The following is a 23,673-nucleotide window of genomic DNA, read 5'->3' as shown; positions in this document are numbered from 1 at the left end:
CACGACGCGCAACGAACCGTTTCAGTGGCACTGCAGGCCTGCGTGTCCTGCATGGGCAGCGGAAGCAGTCTACACACGCGATCGTCGTAGAGAAATTATGCAGGAGAAAATTCGCTGATTCGGCATCCAGTGAACATTCGTGGATTAAGTGGAACCACAATTCATCCCTCTTTCCAGTTCCAGATAATTGGAGGGCTCCTATTTTCTCAACTCGCACAAACTGGACGAACAAAAACCAATTTATTCCCTTCAATGGCCAAACAATTACATACTCCTATGTTTGTGCGGATGATCCACGTTGCAAAGTTCTTACAAGGCGCAGCATTATTCATGGTGACCGGAGTAGCTTTCAAAGTCACAGCTTGTCCAGACCTTTTCAATCTTCAGATTTCCTGTAACTCCAGAGAGCAGATAGAGTTGCAGTAGTGCTACATTTGATATTTGATTTATCTCACTAGCAAGGTCCATGCTTTGGTGTCAAAGGTTAACGCAGGCTCCCAATGTAAGCAGCAGAAACCGCAGCAGCTGCCTGCAGGTTTCCTCTCATTGATGTGCGCTGCAATGAACGGTATGCGTACGTTCAAACTCACAATGTTATGATCTTGACAAAACACCTTTGGAGCTGCAATTGAGACAACCAAGAAAAATATCAGCAGACAGCAGGGATGTAAATTGTAGAATATCAAGAGCATATGTTTGTTGGCTTTTAAACCCAGCTATCCTCTACCAATGTCAGATATCAATCAACAGTAGAAAACTTGAACTACATCTACAGAATGGTGTGGTTCGAAATAACAGTACTTGAAGCATTTTTTTCACCTACTGGTCATGAACTAATGAGAGTTTTCTGAATAAAGTTTTCAGTAAGGAAAGACAGACCTGGGGACAGTGCCTTGGCGGCGCAAGTCATATTCTGTTGCTTGTCGAAGTGCCCTAGCAAATGCTTTGAAAGATGCCTCGATAATATGGTGTGAGTTTTTCCCAGCAAGCTTCAAAAGACAGTATGGAGCAAGAGATGAGGTGCTAGGGACAGGGTCATGCAAATTAGCTATAAAAAATAGAGAAAACTCAACCATCTTGCCCTTATGCTCAGCCTATATGATGCTCTTAACTGTCCGTGACTAAAATTGTATCACTGATCCAGCTGTTTTGAAGAGAATTTGATTTGAGCAGACAGCAATATGTACCTGACGGATGTGAAGAGTCATCCCAGATGTGTTCACCACAGATTGGAAAAAGTGTTCAACCAGCTGGAACCAAAATGAATAAATGAAACTTTGACTAACTTGACTGCAGGAGTTTACAATGCAGAAAGTGTTGCAATGCATTGGCGATGAATAAATGATGACTGCCAAGGTTTTTTTTTTTTTAAGATTTCACAAAAAGGTATTTCTTTTTAAACACAGGAAGTGTCGTGTTTAAACAGTTGATGAAATATAAATGAATGCATGTCGAACTTGAAATGAAAGTTTCAGATGTGGCTATCAAGGATTATAATTTTTTTTAGGTCTAAGCATAAAGAAAACACAACTGCACATATAATGACAAAAGGTTTGCAAATTTCACAAATTACCTGTGTATCATATGTGCCAACTCTCTGAGTAGGAATATCTAAGCCACAGCTTAAATGAGGGCGACCAGACAGATCCTGGATACAGGGGGAAGTAATAATCAACAATTTGTTTCAGGTTATTAAAGAAACAAATGAGGTGGCTAAAATTTGCATATTCATATAGTGAAGGGAAGTTAAAACATCGACAACATGCGCATTGTGATGTGTCCAATAAAATAACTTAAACTAACATGAACCAAAAATGGCAAACAAATATATGATAACATTTAAGATTTAACAGAACTTCTTTTTTCAATTTGTATGTGATAGATGGATATGAAAAACTTCATACACAAACAAAAATCTAAAAAAACAGCTTGAATGTTATTGCTGAAGTGTCAATAAATGCATATGAACGGGCCTCTAGTAATAGTATATGCTCATGAATACATGGAAATCCAAAAACAAAGAACCTTAAGTGTATAGCACTAGAGCCAGACACGCATAAATGGCACATAGATTGGCATATAGAGTCAATGCAAAATTGCACATTTATAGTGTGTAAATACAACAAGAGAATACGACTTACCAGTATAACCTCAACCGCTGCCTCATCGAGCGGTGCTGTAAAATGCCCAAAACGGTTAATTCCCTTTCGATCACCAAGTGCTTCAAGTAGTGCCTACACAGACAATAAGGGAAGATCATCACATTGATTGTCTGCCTATCTATGCTAATGCTGATTGCATGGAATTAAATTACAGGTGGTTCAGCACAAGTCATAAGCTGAAAAAAATGGTGAATCAGTGTTAAGTTTAGTGCAAGAGTTAGGAAAGGAAAATGCATCTAGAAGTTAAACTGACAAATGTTCTTGGAAAGTAATAATCACCGTCCCAATTGCCAAAGCAATGTCCTCATTTGAGTGATGGTCATCAATATGTGTGTCACCTGTTGCCTTCACGTACACATCAAAGAGTCCATGTGATGCCAGCTGCTGCAAGTTTTAAGCTCAAAGTTAATGGCCAACTGACTGAAAAAAAGCATACTTATCTACTCATTTAGACTGCTGCAAGTTTTAAGCTCAAAGTTAATGGCCAACTGACTGAAAAAAAGCATACTTATCTACTCATTTAGAACCTTCTATTTTGAACCACATGACATAGGTAGTACAATAGAATAGAGACCATTAAAGAGCAGCAGCATGTTCAAAAATAAATGCCTTAAAAGGGAATATAATGGAAATAGGTGGCCTTTTTACATGAATATTTGCTTTCTGGCTTTGGTTATATTTTAGTATTTACAGCTATTTCTCTTCACAAGCGCTAGTCACGGACTCACGTACGGTAGTCATTTCTGAATTCTGACACCTGTGTGGAACTCTCTCCATGGATCACATCATACTAGGAAAAGTTAAATCGAAGCCGGCATTTTGCGAAGTAATTGCTCGATAGCATAGTCCTAAGAGTGACCACCTGCAACACGTGGAACTAGAAAAGTGGTAGAGTTTTCCACGTCAAGATGGCCTCAAGTTCTCATGGTACAGTACATCACTTTCTAAAAAAAAATGACTGTACTACTGGCCCTATTAAACATCTTCTTAAGTTAAGAGCAGTATACAAAAAGACTTTTCCTATCAGAAGATGCTTGAGTTAGCCCACTTTATGGATTTGATCAAGATAGTTTCATGTTAAGTACACGGCTTTGATTTTCTCCCCTTTTGCACAAAAGGCCTAATGTTCTCAGTCCCCTCATCCATGGGAACTAGAAATCACAAAGACAGGAACCGCAAGCATATTATGTCTATACAGATACCTCCAATTCCCTAATTACTTGTACAACGCAGATAAAGTATACTCACATCGAGCATGTGATCCAAGAACGGTATCCCTGTGCTACACTCGGCGACACCAGTGCCATCAAGGTTGATCTTCACGTGCACATTTGTCTCCTTAGTCACCCTCTTAACCTCTCCAATCCTAGAAGATCCTGAAGATTTTGAACGCAATCATAAAAAAAAATGTGCTTGGAACAAATACAGTCCGTCGAAATAGCTACTGCAGAGAAGAACAATATGAACTATTAAGTGCTGGGCGCAGCTGAGGAACGAATCAAACACGAAGCTGCGCAGAGAGCAAAAAAATTCCACTGTCAAACACATGAACCACCTATGGAGTCTCCGGGTGCGGTCGGGGAGCCGTTGCCGCCGACGCCGGCGGCGGCCATGGCGGGCTTGAGACGAAGCGAGAAACCGAGCGGCCTAGCGGGGACCCGACCGATAACCCACCCCGAGGTTCGAATCGGGGAAGTCGACGTGGAGGATAGGCGGGTGGGGCAGGTTGAGACGAACCGCGCGGTGGTCATCGCCGGCGGCGGCGCGGCTGGTTTGCCTGGTGGCAGTGGAGAGTGGACCGCGGAGTCGGGAGGGGTGGGGGTGGGGACGTGTGGACTCTCGTCTATTGGGCCTTGGGCCTTGGGTGGTGTAGAGAAGCAGGTTTGCTTATTAGTTGGGCCGGCTGATGCTCAATTTTCTGGGCCATCCGGAAAACACTCTGTTGGGCCCGCGCTTCAGAGTTCTTCTCTAGGCTTATTTCTATTTTCAATTCCATATTTCCCCTACAAAAATTCCATATTATGATTTTCAAAATATTATTTTCTAATAAAAGTTCATAGACAAAAGTATATACATTTTACACATAGAAGATGCACCTATAATCGAGTCACAAAAAAAAGATGCACCCATAATCAAGACTCAGAGCACATATCCTAACCCTATAAACATCTCCGAGTGAACAGATTTTACCTTAAAGAAAAACTAACCACTTGAGCGCTTACTCTGCTAACTATTTATTTAAATATATAAATCAAAACCTTACTTGAACTAATGTTCATATATTGAAGAATTATCTGTCTCTAGAAGATCAACGCTATTCTAGCGCGTGTTTATATTAGACAGTGAGATAAAATGTTCACGTGCACTTTTTCCCAATATGTTTGAACACTACTCCTATTTGTAATCATTTTTTATCAATAAAAACAGAAAAAAAACCGAACTAATTGTCCAGGAAAAGCTACATGCAACTATATTTTGATGGTGCGTGATGATTACAGAAAATCAAATATAGCAATCCATAACCCTCATCATTATACTCATTATTATCGAGCCAAATAAACTTGTCCTCTGCCTCTAAGAGGAGGGAGCGGTCTGCAGTAGCCTTTTCTCGTTTTTGGGTGTGAGGAAATTAAAGGCGAGGATAGAGATTGCCACCAATTCAAGGTGTATTTATTGGAACAGTTGGACCAAATTGACGCACACAACAGCACTCATGGCTTCTTGTCAAAAAAAAACAGCACTCATGGCTAGCCCAGCACAAAGAAAATAATAGCAAATGTTTTTTGAAAAAATACCCTCTCTTGTTTCCGAACACTTGGCGTTTTTTTTCAAAACGAGACACTCTCCTAAACGTAACTTTGACAAGTATTTTCTGTTTCAAAATATATAAATGACCCTTAAACTAAAAAGGTTTCACTCGGATTGGTATTTTGAACATCAACTATACTAAAGGTTTGTTTGGTAGGGTTTTTCTTCGGCTCTGAATCCTCCAGTTTACTTTAACTTTTTCATATAAATTTTTATAGTTAGATAACAGTGTTTTTTTCTTATAACAAATTAGTATCAACATCAGCCAGAGATAAACTTGCTCCAAAATAGCTCGGCAAAGTATTTGCAAAGCATAGAGAGTGCATAGTACAGATGATCAATCAAATGCATGGACCAAGCCAAGGGAGGACGAAGATTTTCGATGCATGTATTTGGTGGATGCTTACATCAGCCGGTTTGATAAACGTGCATGTGTTTTGTTCCTTTGTACAGTAGGCCTAGGAGGAGGCAAACCACGGGGCCGCATAGAGAGGATGAGTGGTGGGCCCACCCTAGCCTAACTCTAGTTCCCTTCCCTCATTAAATCCCTAAAAACGACCCCTCCCCCATCATCTGTCTGCGCATAAATTTTTCAACCAGGAACCACTCTGCATTCATGGAACCATTTATTGCGCGGGCGAAGTATTATTGAAGATTGTACTTTTCCCTGCTAGTACCTGCTGCTGTAGACTCCTCTTCCTCTCTGATCTCCTCTGCTGGTCTGCTGCTAATCTACTCGCATGCACTGCTGATCCTCCTGTGTGCTGTGTGTCGATTGATCAGGAGGAATTCAGGAGTAGGGCCGTGTTTAGTTCACCCCGAAATACAAAAAGTTTTTCAAGATTCTCCGTCACATCGAATCTTGTGGCACATGCATGAAACATTAAATATAGACGAAAACGAAAACTAATTACACAGTTTGTCTGTAAATCGCGAGACGAATCTTTTGATCCTAATTAGTTTATAATTGGATAATATTTGTCAAATAAAAACGAAAGTGCTACATTAGCGAAATCCGAAAAAATTTCGGAACTAAACAAGGCCTAGGAGTAGTAGATTAGTAGGAGTACTCCTACTTTAATTTGTCAAACGATGACTATCTCTCTCAGTATCAGCATGACTGTACACCCCCACATCCGTGCAGGTACATGCACGCACCAAATCTTCATTTAATAGCCGGAGGTTGGGCTGACTTGCAAGCTTCGAGCTAAGAGAGTTTGCAGAGAATTCGCAACAAGTCCATGCAGATGACGGAGAAACCCCCTACTAGCTAGCGAGTACTACACGACCTTCTCGGCTGTGCGTGACTTATTGTGTCAGAGGACAGTTAGCAACTAACAGTGCCACTTAATTAATAGTAATGTAATACAGCAGCAATAGTAATCGTTTGCGACGAAAATAAGATCCGGCTCCGCCGTACTGGTACGACACCAAAAACTGCTACCACCGGGTACTGTACGTAATGAATTCCCTGTGTCATGCATATGCATTGCTTTTTCTGGCCGCTCTGTTGCCTGCCTGCCGCAGTTTTTCCCCCAAATCACTGCGGATTACGCCATGGCAGTTTTATGGCACAAGTACAGGAATTGACATTCGGAACGGAACAGTGAGTGGAATCGAAGGTTTGGCCAGGCCGTTGTAGCCACGCGATCAACTGCGCAGATTGCACACTGGGAAGGTCAGACAGCTGCGGCTGCAGTGGTTCTTTCTTCAGATTTGTGCTCCTCTGATTATTCCTGCTCGTCCTTGCAGCAGTAATGACCGGCGTTCGATCGGTTGCGTTGCATGCATCTGCGATGCGCTGCTGCTTGCTCTTTGGCCGATGATGGCGCTAGCTAGGGAAACTGATGGTGCAATTTGTACTGTCATCCGGCAGTTATGGATCAGCCTGACTTATGAACAACCGTTTGCGTAGAGCACAAAGTCCACGCTCTCAACTACTGATGATGCTCCTAACTACGTACTACTACTATCCATTGATGATTGCGTAGAGCTGTAGCTACAGAAACATACGTATTTATTTGTGTTGTCCATGGGTATATAAACTCCTATAGTACTCCCTCCGTCCCTAAATACTGCTATTTCTAGGAGAAAATTTTGTCTATAAATATTGCTATTTCTACTAGCACACTCAGTCCACCAGCCTATTTAATTCTCCTCGGAACTTCCGTAGTCCACCAGCCCATTTAATTTTTTTAGGGAGTAGTACTTTGGCGTATGGTAATTGTTTGAGTCTATTTAGTTGGCATTAAATGCAGCTCGTTGGAACCAGAGAACCATGGCTTAACGTGCATGATTAAATGGTGGATCCCAAATTAATTGAGGGTAGAATGGTCTTTTATTTGCCACACTAATCTGTCTGAAATCTGCTAGAAATAGCAGTATTTGAGGACGGAGGGAGTATTTGCAATTTGACGCATGCATGGGGTGGTGATGTTTGTCACTCAACTTGGATGCTTTTTTTCCCTTTCTGCTCAAGATGAAAGTTGAAGTGTCAATTCAGCATGGTTTCTTTTTGCCTCTCGGCTTAGACTATTCTTCATGCATGCAGTTGTTGTTCAGGAATCAGAGGTTGGCAACAGTTAGTTGACCATGCATGCATGGGCGTGGCTAGTATCTTAGAATAAATTAAAATACCCATTCCCGAAGCCGCATATTAGGACGGATATGTTTTCCTCCATGCACGGTCAACAAATATGTATTTAATAGTATTAGATAATAAATTGAATAAGAACTCGATGCTCCATTTCACATTTCATTCTCGATCGAAAAGGCTACGTCAGCTGCTTAATCGCGGTCAAACGTGTAGACAGTCATATGACGCCCACACAATCATGGTTCATGGATGGATGGAATGGGCATGCATGGGCGGTGGGTAAGCTATCCAGGCTCCTTCCCTCCATTTTTATATGGCTAATTTTAATAAACATGCTGTCCTATAAGAAAAGGAGATAACACTTTCGCAAAAAAAAAATGAAAATGGTACAAGTGAAAATTGTTTGCGAGGGATCTCTATGCAATTCAAGCACAAACTCATTGAAAGAAGGTATTTTTCACAAATTGGGCATAGCTCAACTAATTAGATTCTTCGTTGTGATGGAACCTGACCAAGAGACTTGACATTCTTGCTGATTTTTTTCTAAATGTATTTATAGATTTAATGACACTATTCTGATAGGTGACGTGCCTGCAGTTGACAGTGAGATATCTAAGACTTTTGTCAAACTCTAGATTTGTTAGCTCAGTCTTTCGAATGTGCTCAATAAGTCTTTGTTATGTAAGTGTCTACACATGTACAATACTTCATGAAAAAAATATTTTTCTTAGGGATACCACAAAAATAAAATGCTATTTGCATATAGGCCCCTTATACACCAAAATTTTTCTACAAGTGCTTGATCCACCAACCCCCGGCCCTGGGTGAGCTAGGTTCTTACTTTTTCCTAAACTCGGCATATGTAGAGAAGTTTATAACCAGATATTTAAATGGTCTTTGTCAAAATAGCTCCGACTCTTCTGTCTTCTACTCGAAAATGGCTTCTCCAGAAACACGTTTGGTAGAGCTCCTCTGAAGAAGCCAGAGCCGGAGCTGGAAAGGAGCCTTGTCAAACAGGCCCTAACTTACACCTACATCGCCCATGATAATTTTCCTCCTTGGACACGAGGACATGTATTATTGTGGCTGAAAGGAAAACATGGCGTCTAGGTATGAGACAAAGGTGGAGATCATTGTCTCAAATTTTTTCTTTTTGTTGCAAGAATAATGTTTTAATCTCCCATTTTAAGGTTGTAGCAATATAATGTCACTCGTTTTATATCCTCTTAGCTTCGGCTTCAACTCTTCCGCACACACTATAGCATTGAGTTTTCTTGCGAGTAAAGAGAGATCTTTATTAGCTTGTCACAAAAGTATTACAATTGGCATGGCGTTGAGGAAGTTCCATGTACATGCAGTTGCTTGGCCAAGACAGCCCCAGAGTGTTTATAACGTCTACAGCTAACAAAGCCAAAGCATTTGCTACCCCAGACATCCTAGTATATGCTGGAGAGCGCAACTCCCGCTTGTAAATTTGAGTTCTGCTCACCCTCTTATTTAATCAAAACCTGTTTTTGCCGGATCTTTAAGAAAAATTACAATCTCTCTTCGCTTACGAAGACTTCCATTCACTCATCGGACGAGAAATTCCTTTTGCCTCCTCCATGATTAAGCCAATTTCCGATCTGAATATTGAGGGGCTATTTAATCAAATTTGCTCATATAATAGCCAAAAAAAAACAATTGCTCAAAGTAATCGAATTTATGATGTTTGAAACTATACCTTTTTCCTACTATACAAATTACAATTCCTAGTCGTAAATGCAAACTGTGCTCTCGCAATTCCAATTCCAAATCCTATAGAATTTCAGTAACGTACAGAGTTGGGCCGGTGACAAGCCGTTGAGCTACCCTACCACAGAGAATCCCGGTGAGCACTTGCGCTCGCCATTAATGCGGAGATAACCAAAGGCCCTAACAATCCGTTCATTAATAAGTGCAGGCAAAGATGAAGATATTGATTGCATTCAATGGGGGCAATTGAACTCTTGGGTGTGAAGGTTTAGGAAGCTACTTTTCCCATGACAATTCAGTCGCAGTTGGGTTAGTTAATGCGTTTGTTGTGGGTCATTTTACCCGGCCCCACGCCCAAGAAATGCAGCAAAACGGAGCACTCTGACCCCAACTGTAACTACTCCGTTTTGAATGCATGCTCATTCAAAAATGAAAAGAAAACGCATCCTACCTCGAATAATTATCTAAAGGAAAAATAGGCATGCATGCCATAGACTAAATTTTAAAATTGTTGTGGTTGGCAAATTTTAATGGAAGGAAAATGACAGGGACCGGCTGCCCATATACAACCTCGAATAATTTCAGCATGGACAGAGTATTTCTTCATCTGCAAATTATCTGCAGTCATGTACGGTATACTACAAGTCTACAATTAACAACCTCGAATAATTTCAGCATGGACAGAGTCGATCAATTCAAAAGTTGCTCGAAAGCTATTACAGAGATAAGTACAGTCAAGACGCATGGCAGCTTGGTAGCTAGTCGTGCATGGCTAAAAAAAGTTGCTGCACACAAGTGCTACTTCCATCGTGTGAATTGAACTGCAATCCACAAGTACTCGATGATGAATCATGGATCGAGTCAAGGCGGCAAGTCTTCACGATCCTTGTGTTTAATTGCTTGCGATGCAAAGATCGTCTCATCACGGGTTGCTGTTGATGCACATTAAAAGCCTTCCTATTCGGTGGTTATGGAAAACAATCTTCACCATCAATTCGTGACAAGATATGAGTGTGATTACGTTCTGGGGTAGGAGCACGTCTTTTTAATAGTACACCACAGATACGTAACCCAATTTCATTTCTTTATTTTTTCCTAATTGGTAATCACCTACCGGTAGCTAATGATGTGACGTATAGTTCCCTAGTCCTAATTCTACTACTAGTCCAACGAAATATATTTATTTATTTATTTATTTTACTATGCACACTTTCCACTAATATCTGCATATCTTTCCTAGGTTCCATTGTACGTAGAGAAAATCTGGGAATGTAATAAACACACGATAGGTCCATTGAATTATTTTTGTTTTATTTATAGCCAAACTATTTCTTTTTAATCACCACTAGCACATCTGGCCTGCCATTCTTATAGATGAACTATAATTGCACAATAAATATAGAATAAATGACATTCAAGTTGAGCATTATATTCTCCCTTTCCCAAAGATAGTAATAACCAAGATATTTGTAGCCTTAGCTAGCAAAGGCACATGACAACAAAATAGTACTCTGCTAGCTAAGGGCACTCTCAATGCTAAAAAATACATGTCGTTTCTATACCTATTAATTTCTATAGACACTATGTATAAGCTGAAATTATTCGAGGTTGTTATCCAATCACATTCATTCTCTATCCATTCTCAACCAATAATATCACTTCATGTCTTAGATCTCGCGTAGACATGATTTCTAAGTTAGACCCAGTTTCTATGATTTTTGCTCTCTTTTCAATAACTACTTTGCCACATCAGCAAAATGCTTAGGTGGCACCATAATTAATGTTTATAGAAACTATGATGGTTTTTGCATTGAGAGTACCCTAAGGCTCTGTTTGGATCCCATTAACTAAAGTTTATCCCGGAGCTATAGATTAGCCCTCGAATTAAAGGGGCTAAAGTTTAGCTTCTTGGACTATTTGGATTTGTAACTAAAAGGTGATAGAGAGAGGAGATAGAAAGAGAGTAAAGTCACTTATTAGCACTTTTAGCCCCCTAGCCTACCTTGCAAGGGTTAATGGGCTAATGGAGGGCTAAAGATTAGCTCCTCCTTTTAGTCCTCCTGTTTGGACCCTGAAGGGCTAAAACATGGCTAAAAGGGATGGGCTAATCTTTACCCCTTCGGTCCAAATAGGGCCTAAGACTACAAATACAACAAGGGATACTATCTGCCACTAGATCATATAGTGATACACAATGTGGAGCTTTAATGAAACTTCTAGTGGCGCGATATGGAATAATGTTACGTGATTTCAAACAAAAATACATATGCAATGGTTAAGCAAGATCAACTCAGAAGTTAAATGAAACATGACTTGACAATATGCTATATATGCATGATTTTAAGAATAAGTGGGAAAACCATGTTTGAATACACTTAAATTCATGCTGGTATATATACTCAATTGTTTGCCAAATGATGAATAGATTGCTAACCATTTTCCAACTATGTCAATAGATAGTGCACTCATTTACTTCTGTATATCCGCATATCTTGCTAACGTTAATACATATAAATATGGCAATTTGATTAATGAATACATCCTTTATTTCACTGTGTGCTGTAATGTTAACATTTTGTTTTATTTACAGCTAAATCTTTTCTTTCTAATTATTACACATTTGTCATGTCATGCTTATAGATGAACTATAATTTTCAAAAATTGTGCAACGAATATGGAAATAAATGCCGTTTAGGTTGAGCATTATCTCTCTTTGAAAATAAGAAGATTTATATTTTTCTTTGATTATAGTAAGAGCTATTGTTAGGGTTTTATATTTTGGATCAAAGACATATCAAAACTCCTAAGGTGACATTCAAATGAGAAGCAAGGCATCGATAGCCGTAGGTAGTAGATGCATACAACAATAGCTACTAGATGATAGGACGACATGTGGTAGCTATTTGAGGCATAAAGCAATATCCATTAGAGGATATGGGGAGATGTGGTACGGAGCTATAGTGGCAATAGTGAGTAGATGGATTGGGTTTGCCACAGATGTTGAATATGCTACACGGTGCGTTGTTATAAGATGGAGAATGGTGCACATGTCAAATATGATTTTCTAAGAAAAATATGTATGTGAGGGTTAAACAGGAAAAACTCAAAAGGTTCTACCAATATGCCATGTGTGATTTTAAGAACAAGCCAAAAACCATGTTTAATAAATTCAAATTCATGTAAGTATTGTCAATTAATTGTAAATTGATGAAATCAACCATTTCCCAACTACACCAATAAATATTGCACTCCTTAATATCTGGTAGTTTAATTAAAATGATGATATGTTGTTTCATTTCACCATGTGTTCAACTTTAAGCTATTTTTTCTTTTATCTACAAACAATTTGTTTTCTTTTTAATTACTACTAGCATATTTGTCATGCCATTCTTCGAGACATGCTGTAATTCAAATTTCACAAATGAATACGATAATGAATGGCATTCAAGTTGAGTGTTCTCTCTCTCTTTGAAAATTATTAAGCCTTTTATGTTGCTTCTTCTGGCTATAGTGATTGTTATTGATACGATTTTATATTTTAGTTTCACTAAAACAATTAGAATATAGTTTATCTTAGATTGAAGGGGCACAAAATCATTGCTAGTACTAGATGATATGGAGAATGGTCTATTTTTGGTGAAATAATAAGTAGTACTGATGATGTTGGAAATGGAATATTTTTGGCGAGATAAAGTGTTCGTTGTTATGAGACGAATAATGGTGCATATGTGAAATATGATTTTCTAAGAAACAAATGTATGTGATGGTTAAGCAAGGAAAGTTCCAAAGGTTCAATAAAATGTGACTGACCAATATATAACACCCCGAAATTTCTATTTCGGGTTGTTATTAGAAAAATACTAAATAAAATGAACGATTTTTAATATGTGGATAAAATTTGCCAACAATAGTTTAGATTTCCACAACAAACAAAAATGGTGCTTTTCAAATATTGTGGAATTAATTAGACGAGCGGCCCAGGCCCTCACATGATGAGCAAATTGGAATCACATGGAACTTGGAGGCGGAACTTGGTTGAGGTTGCTACCTCGTGCTTTGGCGAAATGGCTATTCCGTGTTGGCAGGATTGCTATCCTGTGTTCTTAATTAGGATTGCTATCCCATGACCTTAATGGGGTTGCTACCCCGAGTTACTATCTGAGGTTGCTACCTCGGTAATAATAATAATAATGTTTAATAAAATGGTTAATCTACTTCCATTCCATCTAATTAAGGGTTGGGATATTCTACTCACCACTAGTAATAGGTTGCTTAATAAAAGAATTGTAATTAAAGTGTACCAACTTAAAAGCTCACCTACAGTTAAACAGTGTCAGCTTTTTCTTTGATTAAGCCTTGCATGTCATTATACTTTCCGCCTGTACTTGTTGAGCTCGACATGAACTCACCCTTGCTATTTCCCCCACACCCCAGCGTGTAGTAAAGTGCTGCTCAGAAGAAGGACATAGATGCTATGGAGTTTTCTAGAAGCTTATCAGAAGTGCTTGGCGTACGGAGCCCCCAGTCAACCGTCCCTGAGAAGATTGGAGCCTAAGAAGTTTAGCTATTGTTTCCGCGTACTCTGATGTTTGTAAGTGTTAATATAAATATGTTTTTCGCTATATATAACATTGTTTTTGATATTTCTATTCTTTGTTGTATGTGTGGACTTCCTGGACACACATATGACGACTCTGGTCTTATTTTAAAAGCCAGGGTGTGACACAATATGTCATGTTTGATTTTACAAGTAAGTTGAAAATCATGTTTGAATAAATTCAAATACATGCTAGTGTACTCGATTAATTGCAAATTGATGAAAACAACTATTTCCCAGCTACAACAATAAATAGTGCATCCCTTCACATCTATACCTCTACATATCTTGTGAGCTAAAATTAACGTAAAATATTTGGCAATTTGATTAAAATAATAATATATTCTTTCATCTCACCATGTCATAAATTAAGCATTTTGTTTTATCTATAGCCAAAATCCTTTCTTTTTCAATTACTACTAGAACATCTGTGATGCCATTTTTGTAGACAAATTATAATTAGAAAATCCAGAAATGAATGCGATAATGTGTGGCATTCAAGTTGAGCATTATCTCTATTTTGAAAAATATTAAACTTTTATTTTGTTTCTTCTGGCTATCGTAATTGTTATTGATGTGGTTTTATATTTTGGTTTCACAAAAAATGAGACCATAGTTTAACTTAGATCAAAGGGGCCACAAAATCGTCGCTAGTATTAGATGATATGGAGAATGATTTATGTTTTGGTGAGATAAAGTGGGTGTTGTTATGGGATGAAGAATGATGTCTATGTCAAACATGGTTTTCTAAGAAAAAATGTATGTGATGGTTAAGCAAGAGAAACTTAAAAGGACCAAAAATGTGACTTGCCAATATGTCATGTCTGATTTTAAGAATAAACTAAAAACCATGTTTGAATAAATTAAATTCAATTGCATGCTAGTATAATCGATTAATTGCAAGATGATGAAACCAACTATCTCCCAACTACACCAATAAATAGTGCACTCCTTCATGTCTGTATCTCTGCATATCTTGCTAGTGCTAAAATTAATGCAGAATATCTGGCAATTTGATTAAAATGACAATATGTTCTTTCATTTCACCAAGTAGTAGACGTTAACCTTTATTGTTTTATTTACAGCTAAATCCTTTCTTTTTAATTATTGATAGCACATCTGTCTTGCATCCTTTTATTTATAGCTAAATCCTTTCTTTTTAATTATTGATAGCACATCTGCCATGCATCCTTACAGACAAACTATATTAATTCAATAGTTTCACAAATGAATGTGAAAATCAATGGCATTCAAGTTGAGTATCATCTCCCTTTGAGAATAGTAAACTCTCCTATTATTTGTTTTGGCTATAGTAATTGTTATTGACGTGGTTTCATATTCTGGTTTTGCCAAGGAAAATGATAACATAGTTTAGCTTGGATCAAAGGGGCTCCAAAGTCATTGTTGGTAATATGAAAAAAAGTCTCTGTGTTGGTGAGATAAAGTGGACATTCATGCAAAAACCATGGCACATATATATAGTATGTGAAAATGAATGGCATTCAAATGGAGCATTTTGTCCCTTTAATAAGCTTTCATGATTATAAGCATGTGAAAATATATTTCTCATAGCTATCTATTTAATATGGTATATGTTAATGCCCTTTCTGTATAAACTTGGTTAAATTTAAGATAATTTAACTTATAGACACCTAAAATTGCCTTGTGTTCCAAGATGAGGGAAGTAGCTTAAAAGGTTCAAGGAAATGTAGGAATGCATGAATTCAAGAGGTGGAAGCCGTGTTTGAATAAATTCAAATCCATGCTACTAGTATGCTCAATTAATTGCCAATTAATGAATAAAATTGCCAACCATTTCCCAACAATGCCAATTAATAGCGCACTCCTTTGGGGGAGTATATTCATTGACCTGCCTGTCCCTGGCCTGAGGGGCCCACATGTCTGCCAGGGCGGCGGCCCGGCGGTATATATAGGTAGGGCGCGCTAACCCCACCGCTTCATTCCACCCGCAGGCCGCAGTCCGCCAGAGCGCACGCGCAAACCAGAGACAGAGAGGAGTTGCCATTGCCGCCGACGACCGCCGATCGATCGAGAAAGGAATTCCGGGAGGCGGGAGCCCACCGGGGATGATGGCCGCGGACGTGAGCTCTGTCGCGAGGCTGCTACGCGGGGAGGCGGGGAAGAAGGGCGGGCCGGAGATTGTGACGATGGATCTTCTCGGCGGTTGCGGCGGCGGCGGGGCCGCGGAGGACGAGGTCGTGGACCTCGAGGTCACGGTGCCGGCCGGCTGGGAGCGACGGCTTGACCTCCTGGTGAGTTGATTCCCTCACCTTTATGGTTCATATCCCAAGCAGGGTTGTTCTTGTGATTGAGTTTTATCCGAGGATTTGATCGATATTTTAGATTTTTCGTTCTTGTGATTTCGATTGTATACAGTCGCCTGCTAGAAATAGGGATTTCTGATCGAGATATGAGTTGATTCCCTTACGCATGGCATGCATGCCCATCAAGTTTACCTCTTGTTTGTGATATGTTGCACAAAGATATATGGATATATACTCTTGGTTTGTAATCACAAAAGATTTTGTTTAACTATATCCTCGTGAAATATAGTTTCCAAAACGTATTTCTTTTGCAAAGTATACTCAACCCAGCCTTTGTTGATTTTTTTCTCGCAGTCCGGCAAGACGTTCCTGACTCCACGCCACCCGAGCGTGCAAGGCGGACACCAGGACCTCAACCTTCCTCCACCGGCGGCAGTCGCCGCGCCGGCGGCGCCCACCACCAACTCAGCCGCGGTCTGCACCCTCGACATGGTCCGCTCCGCCCTCGAGCGCGCGGCCGCCGGGAGAACCACCGCCTCGCCGGCAACGTCAACATCGTCCGCGTCGACCTCGTCATCGTCCTCCTCCGCCGGAAAGCGCAACCGGTCGCCGCAGCCCGCGTCCCCCGCTATGCGCGCAGCCGCGTGCCCATCCTGCCTCACGTACGTGCTCATCGCCGAGGAGGACCCCCGCTGCCCGCGTTGCTCGGCCAGGGTGCCACCGCTCCGCGGGAAGAAGTCCGCCGCCGCCGCCGAAGGCAGCGGCAAGAAGCCGAGGATCGACCTGAATGCGGCTGCTGAGGAGATGGAGTGAACGGAGAAAAAGATTAGAGGAAATTGGAAAAAGTCAGGAAATGGATTTCTTTTAGGCAATATCTTGTCTGAAGAATCGCCTGATCGTAGTATAGGGCCCTATATTTATTTAGTCAAAAAAAAGTATGATCATGTAGATCAAAAACTGCTGGGTTACATAGAAGTTGGACTTCTCTCAATTTATTTTGTTCTTTTATTTTGTTCTTCGTCTTAAAAAGTCTGTCTGTACAAATGATAGTAGCCTTTCCTTAATTCCGGTTTTGTTCGTTATAACGTTGTGTTTGTTATTCATGGTAATATTTTTTTTCATTGTTTGGGTGCGTAGGATACAAAATATTATGAGTTGTAGAATTATTTAAATTTAGAGAATGAAAATTAATCTGAACTCTAGTGCGATAGATAACACAATTTTGATATTTTACTCTAGAATATAAAATTTATAATACTGCCTGAATTTCTCATTCATGATTTTTATAAGCAGTTTCTAGCCTATATATGATTTCTATATGTAGTTTCTAATTTTCTATTTGTGAAGATATATGTAATGGTATATGTTTTTTATAATTAATAAAAAAGAAAAAAAAGAGGACAACTCAGTTGGATTAATTATTGGTTCCATGAATGATATCCAACTAAGAGGATTTCTTTTGCGAGATAAACTATGCAGTGGCTCTTAAAACTTGCAGGGGAGAGCTAAATTAAACCATTTATCTAAAAAATGTAAGATCATATACTAGTTATGTTCTTTTCATGGAGTATATTTTATTTACATTGCATTTTATATTCACTTTTTTTGAGGAAAGTTTATATTCACTTTTGTACCAATTGTTAAGAACATAGTGAAACGAGTGCATTTTTCATGACAAATCCACACATCATTTTCACGCGCCAATACATGTCCTAAATTTTTTTTGTCTATTAGTGGTCGAAATATATATTCAAAGTTTCGGTTGCACGTGTGCTATGAAGAAAGAAATCTACTAAGGCACGGCTTGAAAATTCTCTGGATCAGCTTCTCGTTGAACATGATGATCTGGATTAGGCATGTTTGATGTGTTTTTTTTAAAAAAAAAACTCCAGTCAAACTAGTGGGAACTGCATTGATCGATCTCTCAAGAAAATTGTTGTGGCAAATAACGAAAAAAAATCGGTCGAATTAATCAATTCTTGAGATATGAAAATCTCATGTACTGTACTAGATGGCGCCTCGCCTTGATTAAAATTCTGAAATCTTGATCATCCATTGAGATATACTCCTCGTATCTACACACGGTGGACGTATACTACATATCAAGAAGCATTAATAATGCATGGCGGCCTTTGGATGGAAAGGGTGCAATTAAGCTGCTCCGCATAGCAGCTAGCAAACATAGGAGTACGTGGCGGGGAAGCAAAGGCAGGCAATTAACACGGCTAGCAATGAAGAAGTGCATTGGCGAGTGCAATTCAAGTAAAAAGCCACGCAGCACGCACGCCCATGCATCCATCTGGTTAGTTGCGGCTCTCGCGCATTGAATGCCCCACATTAATCCATGCAGATTGAGACGTCGCGGGCGAAACCCAATTCTTCGGTGGTTTCGCTTAATTCATTAATTAATAATCGCCGCGATAATGACGATTAGGAAGAGAGTAGTACTAGTACTGCTAGGATTAAATAAATGCCCCGGTTAATTAGATACTCGCTGACTGGCCCTTCAACCGCCGTGAATAGGAGTAGTACTACTATATAAAAGCTGCTCGTCACGGCAACTGACTGTGATGGAATTAATTAACGGCACGTTTGCGCGCAGTTAATCTAGCGATAGCTGCGTCCACCTAATTATGTGGAGTACTCCTAGTTTTTTTTTTTGCCTTCATTAAATTGGGTTGGACTTGCAACCGTGGGCGCTAATCAGGTGACGTTGTGTCACGGAGACGCCGTTGATTTCGTCCGTCCCCGTCGGGCGCTGATGGCAGCGGGATTAATTGCCCTGCTCCTGTAGTATGCTCCCGTCGGTAGGCGAACGGCCGGGTTTTGGTTAATTTGGCCTGCCATGCCATGCCTGCCACGTAGTACCAGGTTTTGGATAATGATGACTGTTGTTGCCTTCATTTTCCAGTGGAAAATCAAAAAAACGCGACGAGAAAGCCTCGTGAGTCTTGATGGGCTCTGGGCGGTACAAAGGGAGCTAATCGGTTTAGATGAAGCAACGCTATCTCTCATTAACGTGTCAACTGTGTGATATATATGCGCATGCTTCAATGGTACGTTCTTCAGGTAGCAGCCACCACCACCCACCAGCATCTGCAACTCCCACGGAACAAACAAATTAAAATAATTCGTTGCAGCACAGATCATGTACATGTCCACGGTTTAATTTGACACTTTTAATTTAAACCTCCTTAAAATGCAGGGGTTCTGGAAATAGTGCATGATTCTAGAACTATACTAGGCCGGTGGGCCAGTTGGGCTCCATGGGCCAAGTGAAAATTAACTTTAATCAATGGATGAGTTATTTTCTAGTCAAACCCTTTCTAGTTTGTTAGAGCAACTCAAAAGTCTCTTTATATTCTTCCCTATGGATAGGAATGGAGATTATGATAAGAAAAATCTCTTGCAACAATTTGTTCCACTAGATTACCAAATATTGCCATCCACTATTCCTGATTTCTGCTCACCAGAGATAGAGGGAGGAGCTTTGGTCTCCAAAGTGCCGGAAAAGATATATAGAAGTTATTGAACAGTGTAGAGATATAAAGAATGTATTTTATTATAATGGCTGTCTGAATGAGGATTTAGCGTGTGTGGGTTCAAACAAAATGGTTGGAGATGCTCTTAGACAAGTACACTAGTTGACAATGGTATGTTTTTTTTAATAAGGACCTTAGGGTCGGTTGGATCACAACTGAATTATTGTAATCTATATTATGCATATAATTATTATAGTAATCAGAATTATGGATTGTAATAATCAGAGTGTTTGGCTCTCTAAATTACGATGATTGATTATGGTTGGTTAAAGTAATAAATTCCTATCTTATCCTTTTGTTTGGCAAGTTAGAACAATGGATTAGGGGTTAAGTTATACTTTCAGAACCCATAATCCCCTAAATCTAGTATCACCTGGATTATCTGGTTATGATAATCAGACGTTTTGATTTTGATAATCATCATATAATTTCGCTCAAATTTGATTATAAATTCAATTATTATGATAATAAGAGGGTATCCAAACATGGATTTATGAGTCTGGGATCCAAATGGATAATACTTAGGGCCTGCTTGGATCCATGTTTAATAATTCATCTAAAATAATTTGAATATGATCCAAATATGCTAAATTATGCCCTGGGTTATTATAATCAATCAACTAGTCTACAATGATCCTATACCTTAAGTTGATTACCCTATGGATAATTTATATATTATAAATAATCAATGTGATATACCCATGCAGCATATAGCTGACTAATTTTAGAGATAGCTGTTCTTCCGCCCCGCCTAAGAATTAGCCCACATCGAACAGTGCCCTAGAGAGGAACAACCGAACATGCACTACACCCTCCACGTATGTTGGAGGCCTTGGACCGCTGTCCAAGTGTTTGTGTGCCGCTGGATGCAGGCACGCGGTTCATTTCCGTGTCACGCGCGCGGTACTCGTCCTAAGTGAAAACTTTCGGTACTGTAGCATTTTCGTTTGTTTGTGACAAATATTATCTAATTATTGATTAACTAGGATCAAAAGATTCGTCTCGTGATTTACAGCTAAACTGTGTAATTAGTTTTTGTTTTCGTCTATATTTAATGTTTTATGTATGTGCCACAAGATTCGATGTAACGAGGAATCTTGAAAACTTTTTCGTCAAAAACGTGTGGGAAGTTTGCTGCTGCCCCCGTGCCGAGGTCAGAGGCCGGCCGGGCCGGGGGACGTCAGATCAGGGCCGGCGGGAGCTTCCCCCTGCACCGGCATGCAACGGCATTTATGGGTGACGAGATTTGCAGCGCACAGGAGTCCGCCGGGTCGCACCGCAATTTATTGTGCGTGCGCGCGCGCGCGCACCGCGCACCTATATACGTGACGATCTATAGTACGTGCTGCCCGGCCGTCGTCGTCTCCCTCTCCCATACGTACGTACGTAGCAGCATGATATGATATCGCGCGCGGGCCGCGCGCCGCACTGCATCGGATCGCTCATGCATCTGGCTCGTGACCTCGTCCCAGTTTTCGCCGGTCCAGTCCATGCCGTGGCCTGCGTGTGTGTGTGATGCATGGTTCGGCTCGCCTAGCTTGTACGCTTGCGCTGTACGTACGTGTGGGGGCGTGGGTCAGCCGGCGCGCTATCTATCTCTCCATTCTCCATGCAGATCGAGGCCACTCGTGTGACGCGCGCGCGCACGTACTACGCTACGCACGCGGCATGCACAGAGCAGAGAGCGCGGCAGAGCTTGCTCTCAGCTAGCTCTGTGATGACGACGACGACGTCTCAAAGTCTGAACAGCGGCGCGCGGCAGCAAGAGAGCGAGCGACCGCCCTCCCTCTGGGTCGTCCTGGCCCGGTGGTGTTTTCTTCGCTAGTTTTTGGCTGGACAAGGAGAACTCAGAACCGACGGTCGCGGAGCAGGAAAACCGATCGGAATTAGTATTCCTTAATCCCTGCCCCTGTCGCTCTCGCTCGCGCGTGTCGCCGTGGGCTCGGATAGTCGTCGGCCCCCGCTCGCTCTCCCGCCTACTCGCTCCCCCGATACGACGCGACGCGCGCCCGGCTATCTCCGTCCGAGTGGCGCGACGCGATTGATGATGAGCGATATTCCTTCACCTCCGCAACCGCATTGATGAGGGTGATGGGGATCGTCGGGGACGGCGACGGGAGTTAATAACCAGAGGAGGAGAGCTGCGGGCGCATGCAGACGCGAACTCGAGAGCCGAGAGCGTCTCGGCAGACGCTTGCGGGCGGCACAGGAGCAGAAGCTTTCCGCACCCGTGGCAGGGACGGAACGAGAACGGGATCCAGCCACGGCAATAAATGGCGCCCGATGACCGTCGCCCACCCGGGCGAATTAACCACGTCGCTGTCTGGTTTAGGTGCGCCAACGCCACTCGTGCCTTCGGTCTGCCGTCTCCTCATCATCCTCCACGCACGACCAATGGCCGCTGTACGGAGCACGTGAATAACAATCAGGTGGACCTTTCGTTCTCGTTTCTTTTTGCTGCTGAGGGAGAGGGAGTAGTCGTTTCATAGGGACCGGCGGCGTGGAGCTTCTGTGGAGTGTTTGCCCAGCACCACGCGGACGCGGGGTCCGTTCGGTCGGTTTGGCCTGTCAGCGTAGGCGGGCGGGGCGGATGCCTCGAGGCGTCAGTCGTTCTTGGAGGGACAGACGACATTGTTGTCCCTCTTTTTCGCGTACTAAAAAATGCCGTACCAGGGAGGCAGGGGTCAGTTGGCAGATACGAGAAGGCCGCACGTTCAGAGGCGACAAGGAATGGCAACCGCACAAGAAACACGCGTTGCAATGCATCTGCCCTTGTTTTTTTTTGGTTGGACTAGCCTTGGCCTTCCTGGAGCCCTGGACTTGTTAATGGGCCTACTAATGAGTGATGAGCATCTAAGGATGGCACCGGTTGCTGATTCCATACTTGGGCTACGCCAAAGGCAACCTCAGTAGATTCTCTATACTTGGGCTAAGGATGCATGTATCAGGGTTTTTTTTTCTTTCTCGAAAACCGCATGTATCAGGTATTCAATTTTCAGGTAGATCATTGGCACTGTCTCTCACGAAAAAAACAAAAATGCAGACATTGCCACATTGGCGTGGGTATGGGTATGGGCATGGGCATCAGCTTCCTTACCAATTGTAATTTTGCCATTTCCCTCTGCCTCGGGTCTTCACTAAAAGGTGAGTGCAGTGTGTACTTACTAATAGTTTAGCAAACCAGCATTACCCAAATGCTTTCGAGCTTGTATCACGATTTCCCTAAGCTGAGCATCATGACAGATCTGCAGGCCAACCATGCTGTCAAGTGTCAAGATCAATGGCAACCATGGGGCAGCAGCATCCAGCAAGCATTGCACATGGGCCAAAGACTGAGCTATGTGAAGTGAGAACTGCAACCATCTAGGGACCAGCTGTGAGCTTATCATATCTTTCTTTTCTTTTCTTTTTTCATTCAGGTGAGGCATCAACACTTGGCCAAGCTATCGCAGCCTCGATGGGTTTGATGGCCAGGCCCAGTACACAACATGCTGCCCATTCCCACCCAGTAGTACCACCTCGGTTGCTCACATGAGTTGAAGCTAGCTTAAAAGTTCAGTTCTCGAGCCCCACAGCACGACCTTACTTGAACAGGATCTGTTCTATAGGATCGTACCGCTGCATCCTTGACTAATAAGGAGGCAAGCACTTAAGCCTGGTTGATGAGTCATGACCTGTGGGCCAGAGCGTGATTAACGGCCAAGATCTTGCTTGATGCTGTGTCTGGTGCTGTAGAGGATCGTTCCTGGTCAGGCTTGCTTGGCTGGGGTGGCCAACAGGTTGTCTGACAGGCCCTATTTTTAGTGCTGCATTTTTTGAACACCATTTCAGCAAAGTAAGCTTGTTTCTTCGCTCAACATTTGCACTCAATTAAAAGAGGCAGATCTCTTGCTTATCTTTTCCATTAATAATAGACATTTTTTACTATGTGCTGCATTTGAAGGGAATT

At 41.4% G+C, this 23,673-nt stretch overlaps 2 protein-coding genes across 2 annotated transcripts; one reads left to right on the top strand and one right to left on the bottom strand.

Annotated features, from left to right (window-relative positions):
- Nucleotides 126-3,982, bottom strand: LOC8074711 (imidazoleglycerol-phosphate dehydratase). Its single transcript, XM_002447061.2, has 8 exons — nucleotides 3,718-3,982; nucleotides 3,411-3,538; nucleotides 2,442-2,546; nucleotides 2,142-2,234; nucleotides 1,574-1,648; nucleotides 1,188-1,250; nucleotides 880-989; nucleotides 126-622 (listed from the first exon to the last, which is right to left on the bottom strand). Exons 1-8 carry the CDS (start codon nucleotides 3,911-3,913, stop codon nucleotides 595-597), a joined length of 798 nt encoding a protein of 265 aa, XP_002447106.1. The 5' UTR covers nucleotides 3,914-3,982; the 3' UTR covers nucleotides 126-594.
- LOC8074710 lies at nucleotides 15,866-17,267 on the top strand. The gene is made up of 2 exons (XM_002448493.2): nucleotides 15,866-16,170; nucleotides 16,537-17,267. Exons 1-2 carry the CDS (start codon nucleotides 15,985-15,987, stop codon nucleotides 16,993-16,995), a joined length of 645 nt encoding a protein of 214 aa, XP_002448538.2. The 5' UTR covers nucleotides 15,866-15,984; the 3' UTR covers nucleotides 16,996-17,267.

This window comes from Sorghum bicolor, chromosome 6 (assembly GCF_000003195.3).
Source record: "Sorghum bicolor cultivar BTx623 chromosome 6, Sorghum_bicolor_NCBIv3, whole genome shotgun sequence".
Classification (NCBI taxonomy): Eukaryota; Viridiplantae; Streptophyta; class Magnoliopsida; order Poales; family Poaceae; genus Sorghum; species Sorghum bicolor.
This window is presented reverse-complemented; position numbering and strand designations above follow the sequence as displayed.